The sequence below is a fragment of the Eubalaena glacialis genome, chromosome 19 (genome assembly GCF_028564815.1).
Source record: "Eubalaena glacialis isolate mEubGla1 chromosome 19, mEubGla1.1.hap2.+ XY, whole genome shotgun sequence".
In the NCBI taxonomy this organism is placed as follows: domain Eukaryota; kingdom Metazoa; phylum Chordata; class Mammalia; order Artiodactyla; family Balaenidae; genus Eubalaena; species Eubalaena glacialis.
The window spans coordinates 26,783,723-26,796,224 of NC_083734.1; the positions used below are offsets into that span (position 1 = coordinate 26,783,723).

Genomic DNA, 12,502 nt, shown 5'->3' on the forward strand with positions numbered 1-12,502 from the left:
CACACTTGTCTTCTGAGCTTCTTTAAGGCAAGGAGCCTGTCTTATTCATTGTTGACTCCTCGTTGCATTGAACAGTGCCTGGCACCAAGAGGGCCTTCAATGTTGGTAGAATGAAGAACTGAATGGGCAGATGGACAGACTAATGGAGCTTGTTGAGGTGGGGGCTACAGCTTCACAAGAGCCCCCAACCTCATGCCCCAGCCCATTTCTGGGGGTTAGGGGGATATATAACCTTTCTCCCACACTAAACCTCGATCACTACCAGACTAACAGTCCTTAATTTCTGGGAGCAAGAATGGACATCCCTCCCATCTCATCACCCCCTGCCCAAAGATTTTTATTCACAAGGATACAATTCAAAGTGAGGTAGTGCATATGTATTGAGAACCTACTATGTTCAAGGGACTGCAGCGATACAGTGAGAGGAAATAGCCTGAAAGTGCTTTCAAAAAGTGACCGTGCTTTTATTTATTTTATTTTATTTTTTTGACTGCGTTGGGTCTTCGTTGCTGTGCGCGGGCTTTCTCTAGTTGCAGAGAGCGGGGGCTACTCTTCGTTGCGGTGCGCGGGCTTCTCATTGCGGTGGCTTCTCTTGTTGCGGAGCGCGGGCTCTAGAGCGCAGGCTCAGTAGTTGTGGTGCACGGGCTTAGTTGCTCCATGGCATATGGGATCTTCCCGGACCAGGGCTCGAACCTGTGTCCCCTGTTTTGGCAGGCGGATTCTTAACCACTGCGCCACCAGGGAAGCCCTGACTGTGCTTTTAAGTCCATCATTGACATTATCATGTTCATAAACATCTTCGTAAATTCAAAATTCTCTCTGGTTCCTCTGATGGTTCTTTCTGGAAGTCCTTTAGTCTAACAGCAGTAGCCAGGGAATCGTGGGCAGCTCCCTAGTAGGAAGTTCCCTTTCTTGCCAGAATACACTGGGTTTCCACCATGTGGGAACCCCTGGCCCATAGGATTATCCTTCGTTCTCACAGTACTCTAGGAAAATTAGATTCAAGGGGGTATTACAATCACCCTGAAGGAGAAGAGCGTGTATAGAAGGGCAGTCTCATCCCTTTGATGAGGGGCCCTCTGGTCTCTGTTAGCATGGATAAGGCCCACTTCCCCTTAGTCGTTGCTCAGCACCAGCCGGGCTAGAGTCTCAGGGTCTCGGACTGGACCTGCCACACCCTCAGAGCAAGTGGGCTGAGCAGGCCGCATCATTCCTGAGGACAGGACGAGCTCCTAGGAATTGTGCTATTCAAGGCTTAACTCTTAGCCAAGCCTCATCCCAAAATAGTTCTTCTCCCTATCAGCACCCTGCTTAATGCCAGGATAAGCAAAGGGGGATGTTGAGAGGAGCAAGACGGCACCAAGTGAGAAGACCCAAAGCACAGGAGAGATGGGAATCTCCATGGCAACAGCTGCCGAGGAGACAGGAGGCTCCAGCAGCACCCAGCACTGCCCTGGGGGAGCAAGGAGGGAAGGCAGGATTCTGAAGGCACTGATACAGGCTCGCAGCCTGGGATTTTTGGAGCAGAATTAGGAGGTGAGAGAGGCTGGGGCCAGGAGAAGAGCCCTTTGCAGCTGACCAGTTTGGAAAAGCAGGGCTTGAGGATTGTTGGAACGGCTTTGCAGCAGGCTCTTCTGTGCTTTTACACACCCCTTGCTCCTATCTGCCCCCACCGCCATGTGTCCTTGGCCCTGGCACCCCTGAAATGACAGCTGGTGTCTCCTAGCTTACCATGAGGCCATCTGATAAGAAGGCCCCCTCTTTCATGGCACCAGGAGACCTGCCAGGTGCCTGTGAGAACGGTGGGGACGTGCTTGGCTCTCCCAGCTATGCCTGCTGCTCCCTAGAGCCCCCTAACCTGTCTCTCGCTCTCTCTCTCTGCAGTCCCACCCCCTGTACCTGTGCAACGCCAGCGACGACGACAATCTGGAGCCTGGATTCATCAGCATTGTCAAGCTGGAGAGTCCCCAGCGGGCCCCCCGCCCCTGCCTGTCACTGGCCAGCAAGGTAGATTCGCACTTGACCCCCGCACACCCTGAACCCCCGTGCGCCCAGCTCTGGGCTGTGAGAGGTCCTGTGCTCTTTGTCTGCTTGTTTCCTGAGAGTGATGTGCTCAATTCAGGTTTTTATAACCCATGACTGGTCTGAGAGACATGGAAATTCAGGCCACTGTCCTCTCCCCACCTGCCATGTGCCAGCAGAACGTTTTGGCTGTCATCTAGGGCATGTGCCCCATCCTAGCTCTTCCCCCATCACCTGGAAATTCCTACACCCCTTCCCCTGCCTAGCATCAGAGCAAAGAGGGGGTCAGCTGGAGGGCTTTTCCATCTTTCAGAAATATTCACTGAGCACTAGGCAAGAAGAGTGGAAACAGAAGCCATTAAAACACTCTTCCTCCGAGATTGCAAACCGGCAGCCCCGCACTTCCTCGGGGCACCTTTGGCTGGAGCTGGCAGCAGCTGCCACCTTTCCACTGTCATGGGCTTTCTGGTTTGCCATGCTCCCCACTGGCCTGCTACCTCAGAGAGCCTGTAAACATTTGCATTCGTGACCCCTGCTTTAACATGTTACTATTTTCTTTGTGCTTATCATGTGCCAGGTGGGACATGGGATAGATACTTCTTATATATTAATTCTCATTTGCTTTTCACAACAATCAGGAAAACTAGACATTGTTATTCTCTATTTGACATATAAGACAAATGAGGATCAGAAAACTTAAGTAGCTTGCCAGGGTGACAGGGATAGGAAGGGGCGGAGCTGAGATCTAAACCGAGGCTTGTCCACTTCTCAAACCTGAGCTTTTAATCTCTGTGCTCTGTTACCTCCTATTCTGGCTGGAAAAACTGAACATACATGAAAAGAGTCTCGTGGTGAGCCAAGCCAGAGTGTAGTTAGACTGTGGGTGGCACGGTCAGGCAGGCTTGGGGGAGGAGGTCCTGCTCCCAGGGGTGGTGGGAGAGGAGGGCGACCGTCCTGCCCCATGCACCTGCTCCTTGAACTGTGGCCCAGGGGATTTGTGATCCTCCTGAGGGCTGTTTCCCGGGCCATGAGTCTCAAGGAAACAGCCCGTGTTCTTACGTGATTCCCCCAGGGGGCAGGGACTCGGGCAGGACTCGGAATGTGGTGCCCACAGATAGGGGAAGATATTCTCCCAGCCTGGTGCTGATGCAGAAGGGGCCCTGGGGAGGTGGGAGATGGGGTCCAGGACACCCCTGAGGAGCTGGAGGGTGTGTGTCTCTGCAGGACGGTAAGTGTCCTACTGGCAGCAGCATTTTGTTAGGCTGAAGCTACCCTACCTCTGACTATTTCATTTCCATTGCTTGACAAAATATGGGCAAATGTCATTCATTTATTCATTTGGTAGATGAGTGCCCAGTGTGAGGTAGGTGAGTGTGAGTTAGAGAGAGGGGAGGGAGACAGACAGATGGAGGAGGATGAGTTCTGAGAGCTCTGCTGTCTCTCTGAAGCAGCGTATGATTTCACATGCGTGTGGGCCCTCGGCAACCCGCCGGGATGTGTCCACATAGGAGGTTTTCTTCTCGCCCCTAGAGGACCACTCTCCTGTAGGAGAAATGAGCCATGTGAACAGACACTGGGTGACAAGGAACATGTGGTCAGTGCTCTTTGAGGTACTTAATTAACCTTGCTGGGCCTTTGTTTCCACTACCATAAAATGGGACTTTTATTTCCTACCCCAGTGATCATTGTGAGGATGAAAATAGTGTACGTCAAGTGCCAAATAGTCCCTGAGCTAAATGAAACACAAAATCAAAAAACCATTAGGAGTTCAGAAGAAGCACCTTGGCTGCTGCCCTGTGACCTTTTTTCTTTCTGAGGTCACTGCCTGAGCTTCCCGTGCCCACCCCCCCGCCCCCCGCACCATACTCACCCCGCTTCCCCTCGCCCGTCTTCTCCCCCCATCACTCTGCGGAACTGCTCTGGCCCCAAGCTCTCCCGTGGGTCAGGTCCAAGGCATCCCTCGGATCTCTCATCCTTTGACCTGACCAAGTAGCTCCTACCTGGGATCCCCTGGCCCAAAGGAGGTCTGTGAAGGTAGTAATGTGGATCTTTGGGCTACTTCCAATATTTTAGACTTCCCACAGGCTTAACTAAACCCTTCATTTTTTTTGCTTTTGGTTGAATTCTATCCGTTCAATGTGTTAATACAAGTTATCTCATAGGAAAATGAATTGTGCATAATAAATGCAGTTAGTTTGGTAAAACATATTTAAATATAGGGCTTGTGGGAGGCATAAGGGAAAGGTGGGTCTTTGGTGAGGAAATTCGAAAACCACTGACCTCAGTCAGCTCTGCTCTGGCAAATCAATTAGTGTCAGTGGTGCTGTCCCCATCCCCGGAACTGGGGCTCTTGAGCCAGACAGCCCCAGGTCTGGAGCCTGGCTTCTCCACTGCCCCTCAGTGTGACCTGGACATTTTAGCTCAGCTCTCTGAGCCTCTGTTTCCCCATCTGTGAAAGGGGAACAATAACAGGGCTCATATCTTATAGTAGTTATGAGGAGTTGAGGAGACAGTACAGATGCCAAGCGCACAGCAATCACTCAATAAATGACTGCAGCTCTCACTGCTGTCCTTGTCATTGGCATCATCATCCTATGCTTTCATAGTTAACAAGGTTGGCCTTTTTCTGTCATGGTTCTCTCTTTTGATCTCTGACCCTCACTGTAGTTCTTCTGGACTCTCATTCTTGTCAGCATACCACCTTCCTCCCCCTACCCAGTCACCCAGATTGGTTTCTGTTTCTTTATTAGCAACTCCACAGCCATCCTTGTGATTCCCCAGGCCCTTAGCACCTCATGCCTGGACTGGAGCAGTGGCCTTTTGCCTGGTGGGAGGAGCTGGCTCTGGAGGCAAAAAAGTTGGGTACAAGTCCTGCCTCTCTTACCACAGAGAACGCTCCCTGCTAACCAGGTACTCGGAAGGCTGAAGTCCTGGGTGGGAATTCTGCCTCCACTGCTTATCAGCTGTGTGACCCCGGGCCAGTTGTTCAGCCTATCTGAGCCTCTGTCTTTTCCTCAATTCAAAAGTGGAGCTGATGCCTGTCTTATAGAATTGTTGTGAGGAGTAAATGAAATCATGTACGAAAAGCACATGGCGATAGATGTTACGATAATAACTAATACTTGAGTGGCTTAATGACAGATACAAATAAATAAATAAATAAATATACTTAAGGAACACTTACTATGTGCCAGGCGCATATTACAAGGCTTTACATGGAGTAACTTATATAGTCCTCAGAACAACCCTGTGAAGTAGGTCCTGTTATTATCCCTAGTTTACAGAAAGGAAAACTGTGGCACAGAGCAGTTAAGTGACTTGCCCAAAGTCTCACAGCTAATGGTTGATGGCAGATTTAGTACTCAAACCTAAACAGTCTGGGCAGAGTTGGTCTCAGTAACGGTTATATCCCCTCTCCTTCCTCCTCCCCTTGCTTTCAAGCCTAGGTGAATCCCACCTCTTGTATTGAATCTTTCCTAACTGGCTCAGCCCAGCTAGGCTACTAGGAGCAGAAATCCTTCCCTCCTGGCATGCTGCCAGGGTCTCTGGCCATGCTTTTCACACCAGGTTTCATGGAGGTGCCTTGGCAGGGGCTGGGGTTGAGGGGAAGCCAAGGGTCCTTCTTACCCCTAATCCCACCCTCAACCTCAGCTCACTTTTATCTGTTTTGTATTGAAGATTTGTGTCAGTCTCTGTGTGTGTGTGTGTGTGTGTGCGTGTGTGTATTGTGGGGGGCACAATGGAGGGAAGAGCTTTCTGCAGTGAAAAAAGGGTTTGGAAACGACTGGTCTATTTCATTCATTTGTACTCTAGAATGTTGTTTTCAGCATTATAATCGTACGTATATGCTTTGTCTCCGCAGCTAGATTATGAGTTGTTCTGGAGGGCTTGGCCTTCCCTGGCTTGGTGCCCTGAGCACAGTGGGTGCTCAGTCAATCTTTGATGAGGAGGAGATACACAGTGACTGTCACTGTGTCTGGAGAGGAAAATCTAAGGTGCAGGGAAGTGCAGAGTGTAGAAGTGCAGAAGTCCTGGAACGTATTGGCTTCCACTGCTAAAGGCCATGGGCAGCCTGCTCGCTGCTCTTAGAGGGCTGGCTGAATCTTTGCAGCTCCCAAAGAGGTCTCTGGGTTGTCTTTCTAAAGCCCATTCTTCCTGTCTGGAGGGTCTGCCCGTCCTCTCTGTCTTCCAGGTTCTGGTCTGGAAGAAGTGCTTCTCTCTCTCCCTCCCTCCCTCTTGCTTGGGTGCGGGCGGACTGCAGGGCAGCATGGGTAGCCCCTGAGTGGGCTGCCATCTGGCCCCAAATCTTGCCTTTTGAGTCCTAGAACTCTGGACACAGGCACCCACTGTCTGAAAGGCCTGTTTGTTTCCCCTGTTGGCCAACCCTCTCTCTTTGATCACTTTTACAACTTTGTAATTATGGGCTGTAATCGGCTGGGGTGTTTGAACGTCAGGGTGATTACTTTCCACCGTTCCTACCCCAACCCTTCAAAAAGAGAGGGGTAGGGAAGTAAGAACATCTCCAGAGAAGGAAGTCTCTGCCCTTCCCTCCTGCTCTTCCCGGCTGGGCTGGGTTCAAGGTCTCATTCTGGGGATGAGAAACATGAGGCCCTGGTAGCACTGAGGATCCAGGAGTCTCAGTTCTGTGACTACGGGGGTGACCTCCCCACCCCTTGGTTAAGTCAGGGACTATGAGACTAGCAGAAGGAGTCCTTCTCCTTTCCCCCTAGGGCTGCTCCCATGCCCTGGTTTGGAGGGCTCTGAAGACTGGACAACTTCTTTTCGCCTGGGGTTGCCTCGGTGGGGGAGACTTCCTGGGAATAAGCAGGCTAGAGGAGGATGAAGGCTGTGACCTCTCCATTTCTTCAGCAGGTCCATTCTCGAGTCCTGTGAATTTCCAGTCAATTAGCCTGGCGAGCCTGGGCCTGGGCTGGGCCTGGGTGCTGGTAGAGGGCCTAGCCCAGCTCCTCAGGGAAGGAGGAAGGGAAGAGGGAAGGTGCCCTCCTGGCCGCAAAGGCCCCACTTGAGGGTCTCCACCACCCTCCCCGGGCTCTCCTGCCTGCAGACTGCCTGTTCTGAGGGGCCCCCTGCCCCCTGCGGCCGCCTGGGGAGTAGGGATCTGGGAGGGGGAGCAGGAGCCGCTCCCCTCGCCTGCCTGGCAGGAGACCTGCCCCAACAGGCTCTCGCCAGGAAGGGAAGCAGAGATCAAAGCGCTAGGAGTGTAAGCCCCAGCACGGGGTGCTCTTCCTGACTGCACTACTTGCGGAAGGGTTAACTCCTTCAGTGCCTGCAGGAAGGCCCGAAAGGATCAGCAGGCCCCAGGGGCCTGAGGTCCCAGCCCGATGCCTTCGCAAGGTGAGCCTTTGCTCTAGGGAGGAGCGCTGGAGAGCATCGGCGCCCGGGAGAGAGGCGACAGTGAGGCCGGACCAGGGTCTGTCTGTCGGTCCTTTGCCCTCATGCCTCCACCCGCCCCCCCCAGCTCTTATCTCCCTGGTCTTACCCCACACCCAGAGCCCCTAGATTCCTGCTTTTTGTTCTCTTTCTGGCTCTGCTCTCTGCTTTGCCTGGTTGGCTAGATCCTCTCAGAGCCTTGGCGAGCACGCATGTGCATGTGCTTGTGGCACGTGCGCACACTTGTGTCCTTGTGGGAACAGTCCCTCGGGTCCCTCCCAACCCGAGTCTCTACTGCCACCCTCAGGGAGGGGGTGAAGGGATAAAGCACCAGACAGGGACTCCAGTAAGTCCTTGAATTGGAGCCAGAGAAAGAGTTGGCAGACTAGAGTGTGGCAGGGAGAGAGAGCCGCGAGATGGGCTGAGCCTGGGGCTGTCATAGACGCCTTGGGTGAGAGCGGCGTCCCAGGCTCCTGGAACTTGGCCTGAGGTGGGGGACGGGATGCTCTGCAGGCTCCTCTTGTCAGGCAGGGCTGGACTCTGGAGAGCCCAGTTCTGTTCTGAAGGAGCTGTCCCCCTCTCTGTACTGGGGACTGGTCACACCCCCGGGCCCTGGGGGGTGCTGGTCGCTCCCTGCTCACACCTCTTAGTGAAGGCGGACTGGGGGCACCCTGACGGCAGGGGCTGTGTCTTATTCGTCCTTAGGCCAGGAGCCTAGTCTACCCCCTGGCACCTACTAAGCCCTGTTAGGGGTTTGTCCCATTACGAAAGGAAGGACTGAAGGTTGTCCTGGAAGGCAGTGGACCTGGGTGAGCTTGGGGCGGGGCAGGGGATCCTAACCCCACTGACCCCTTGCATGTGTTATATGTGGGAGTGTACAGAGGTGTGGTGTGTGCAAGATCCTAGGAAGGGACGTGAGGGGGCGAGGCCGGGGCGTGGATGGGCTGTGTGTCTGACCCCTGCGGGACCTCTGCTGTGTCTCTGCAGGCCCGGATGGCGGGGGAGCGGGGAGCCAGCGCCGTCCTCTTTGACATCACGGAGGATCGCGCTGCTGCTGAACAGGTACCCGGGACGTGGGGTGTTTGAGGAGGGGGCTGGACGGAGGAAGAGAAATGTGCCGGGGAAGAAGTCAGGACACAGCCACCCTTGTGGGCACTTTCCCTCCTGCAGCTGCAGCAGCCCCTGGGGCTGACGCGGCCAGTGGTGTTGATCTGGGGTAATGATGCCGAGAAGCTGATGGAGTTTGTGTACAAGAACCGAAAGGCCTACGTGAGGATTGAGCTGAAGGAGCCCCCGACGTGGGTAAGCACGCCAGGTCTCCAGCCCCAGCCCCAGCACCTGCTGTCACTCGCACTTTTTCCTGCGGTGACCCTCACCAAAAGCCCTTAGACTCCTGGAGCTAAAGAGACCTTGGAAACCCTCTAGCGCAACTCTGTCCACCAGCTGTGCACCTCTAGGCAAGTTTCTTCCCCTGTCTGAGCTTCATCTGCAGAATGAACAGATTGGGCCAGCTGAGCTCTAAAGTTGTTTTTCAGCATTGTGGTTTCATGGCACAGAGTAGCAGAGCCAGAATGAAACCCTGGTCCCCAGGCCCCCTGATGCCTGGCTGGTATTTCTCCATCGACTGGGAAGCTTGGCCAGCTGCTCATTGGGTAGCTTCCACCTTGTAGAGGGGTCCCCGTCCCCTTTTTCCCAAGCACACGGGTCTCAAGATAGTACCTCTCACAGCAGACGTTTGGAGGAGTGCCCGTGGGCAGAGGGACCACCTAAGCCCACCTGCAACCTCATCCCCTCTGCTGGAAGACTCAAGGGGCCCTCCAGTTCTCCGTGTGTCTCCTGGGCTCCTGTGTTTCTCCCGGGTTGGCCCCGCTCCTTCCAGAAGTGTGACCCTTTCCCTCTCTGCTCGCTCCCCCAGCCAGATTATGACGTGTGGATCCTCCTGACGGTGGTGGGCACCATCTTTGTGGTCATCCTGGCCTCGGTGCTGCGCATCCGGTGCCGCCCCCGTCACAGCAGACCGGTGAGCCGGGTAGGCTCCCTGGTGGAGGTGGGCGAGTGCATGTGTGGGGAAAGGTGGGGAGCAGGAAGGGAAAAGTGAGGAAAGAAGGTGCCCTTACGCCCGTGAAACAGTTTACACCTAAATCCCCCGGCAAATGACTTTGTTGATTTCCAGCAGCCTCTCTCCACAACAGTCCTCATTTGTTCATTCATTCAACAAATAAAGTGAGCTCCTGTTCTGTGCCAGGCACTGTTCCAGGTGTTGGGGATAGTGCAGTGAACAAAACGACAAAAGATTCCTCCCCTCGGGGAACTTTCATTCTAGTAGAAAGAGACAGACAATAAATAGGTAAAATGAATGAGTAAATAAATAAGTAAAATGTAAGTAAATAAATAAGTAAAATATACAATAATTTAGATGGTGGCATGTGCCAGGGGGAAAAATAAAATAGAAAAGGGGAGGGAATGGAAAGGGGACAGGGTTAATTTTTAAAAGCAAGGCCAGGGAAGGCCTCATTGAGAGGATGACATTACAGGTAAGACCCTCAATGGGTGAGGGGGTGATCTGTGCAGATACCTGGGGAGAAAGTGATTGAGGCGAGAAAACAGGAAGTGCCAAGGCCTTGAGGCAGAAGTGTGCCCGGTATGTCTGAGGAACAGCAAGACGGTCCTGTGGCTGGAATCCAGTGAGTGAGAGGGCAGAGCAGGAGGGGGGAACAGAGAGTTCATGGGGGCCCAGTGGTATGGGACTGTTAAGGCCGTTGTCAGGATTTTTTTTTCACTCATGGGAGGGTTTTGAGCAGAAGGAGAGCCATGATCTGACCTCACCTGATCTGTGGTGACAAACCAGCTCAGAGGCTATTACAGGAATCCAGGGGACAGTAGTGGTAGCTTGGATTAGGAAGGTAGCAGTGAAAGTGGTGAGGATTAGTTAGACTCTCCATACACTTTGAAGGCAAAGCTGACAGGTTTCTAATGGACTGATCATGGAGTGCAAGAGAAGGGTCAAGAATGGCAACAAGATTTTTGGCCTGAGCAATTAAAAGAATGGAATTGCCTTTACTGAGGTGGGGAAGACTGCGGGAGGACAGGTGTGTGGTTGGGCGGTTCATGGGATTAGGAGTTCAGCGTGGGGCCTGTCAAGTTTGACGTGCCTGTTAGATATCCAAGTTGAGATGTCAAGCAGGCAGTTGGATAAAAAGTTGCTCTCATGGGTCATCGAGGGAAGGAAAATCAATAGTATGAGTGGGGAATGGGATCAGTAGTGTGAGTGGGGAATGGGATCAGTGGTATGAGTGGGGGAATGGGATCAGTAGTATGAGTGGGGAATGGGATCAGTAGTGTGAGTGGGGAATGGGATCAGTGGTATGAGTGGGGAACGGGATCAGTGGTGTGAGTGGGGAACGGGATCAGTGGTGTGAGTGGGGAACGGGATCAGTAGTATGAGTGGGGGAATGGGATCAGTAGTATGAGTGGGGAACGGGATCAGTGGTGTGAGTGGGGAACAGGATCAGTGGTGTGAGTGGGGAACGGGATCAGTGGTATGAGTGGGGGAATGGGATCAGTAGTGTGAGTGGGGAATGGGATCAGTGGTATGAGTGGGGAATGGGATCAGTGGTATGAGTGGGGAATGGGATCAGTAGTGTGAGTGGGGAATGGGATCAGTAGTGTGAGTGGGGAACGGGATCAGTAGTGTGAGTGGGGAACGGGATCAGTGGTGTGAGTGGGGAACGGGATCAGTGGTGTGAGTGGGGAACGGGATCAGTGGTGTGAGTGGGGAATGGGATCAGTAGTGTGAGTGGGGAATGGGATCAGTAGTGTGAGTGGGGAACGGGATCAGTGGTGTGAGTGGGGAACGGGATCAGTGGTATGAGTGGGGGAATGGGATCAGTAGTGTGAGTGGGGAATGGGATCAGTGGTATGAGTGGGGAATGGGATCAGTGGTATGAGTGGGGAATGGGATCAGTAGTGTGAGTGGGGAATGGGATCAGTGGTATGAGTGGGGGAACGGGATCAGTGGTGTGAGTGGGGAACGGGATCAGTAGTATGAGTGGGGAACGGGATCAGTGGTGTGAGTGGGGAACGGGATCAGTGGTGTGAGTGGGGAACGGGATCAGTGGTGTGAGTGGGGAACGGGATCAGTGGTGTGAGTGGGGAACGGGATCAGTGGTGTGAGTGGGGAACGGGATCAGTGGTGTGAGTGGGGAACGGGATCAGTGGTGTGAGTGGGGAACGGGATCAGTGGTGTGAGTGGGGAATGGGATCACTGGTATGAGTGGGGAATGGGATCAGTCGTATGAGTGGGGAATGGGATCAGTAGTATGAGTGGGGAATGGGATCAATAGTATGAGTGGGGGAATGGGATGGGAGGGCTTAGCCTGCTTGGCAGAGCCATGTATGAACTCCGAGGATACAAACGCCTCGGAGTGGTCAAGTAGTCACGGGATCTAACTGGGTGGCTGGGAACCGAGTACAAGCTGGAGTCCAGGGCTGAGGGAAGAGGCGCCCTTGCCCCATTCTGGCCCTACACCTCTTCCCAGGATCCCCTTCAGCAGCGAACAGCCTGGGCCATCAGCCAGCTGGCCACCAGGAGGTACCAGCCCGGCTGCAGGAGGGCCCGGGCCGAGTGGCCAGATTCAGGTAGCAGCTGCAGTTCAGCCCCTGTGTGCGCCATCTGCCTGGAGGAGTTCTCGGAGGGCCAGGTAAGGCAGGGCCGTGGTTCACCTCCGTGGGAGGAAGCACTTAAGGCTGGTGTGAGTGCTCGAGCGGCATCTATGTCCTGTCTATCCTGCACAGACAGCCCTGAGGTTTGGTTATTTTCCTGGCTTTCCAGGGAAAGAGAACTACTGTTTGTTGAGTGTGTACCACGTGCCAGGCTCTGCAGTGGGTGCTTTAGAGGCATCGTCTCGTTTTAGCCTCGTGACAGTGAGGGGTGGGGGTAGATTAGTTTTTTAGCCTCATTTTACAGCAGAAAACTGTCTGTTAAGAAACTTGCCCAAGGTCATGCAGCTAAGTGGCAAAAGCCAGGTCTACTTGATATCAAAGCCCATACCGTTTCTGTCCTACTGTGAGGTCTTTGAAAGCAGATGGC

At 53.5% G+C, this 12,502-nt stretch overlaps 1 protein-coding gene across 1 annotated transcript in view; it reads left to right on the forward strand.

The window, feature by feature from the left end:
* The window catches only part of RNF43 (ring finger protein 43), a 60,937-nt gene that overhangs the window by 43,518 nt on the left and 4,917 nt on the right, over window positions 1-12,502 (forward strand). The window contains exons 2-6 of the mRNA XM_061175182.1: window positions 1,885-2,007; window positions 8,401-8,475; window positions 8,584-8,715; window positions 9,329-9,433; window positions 11,952-12,113. Coding sequence (XP_061031165.1) covers window positions 1,885-2,007; window positions 8,401-8,475; window positions 8,584-8,715; window positions 9,329-9,433; window positions 11,952-12,113 — 597 coding nt within the window. The remainder of the gene's footprint in view (window positions 1-1,884; window positions 2,008-8,400; window positions 8,476-8,583; window positions 8,716-9,328; window positions 9,434-11,951; window positions 12,114-12,502) is intronic.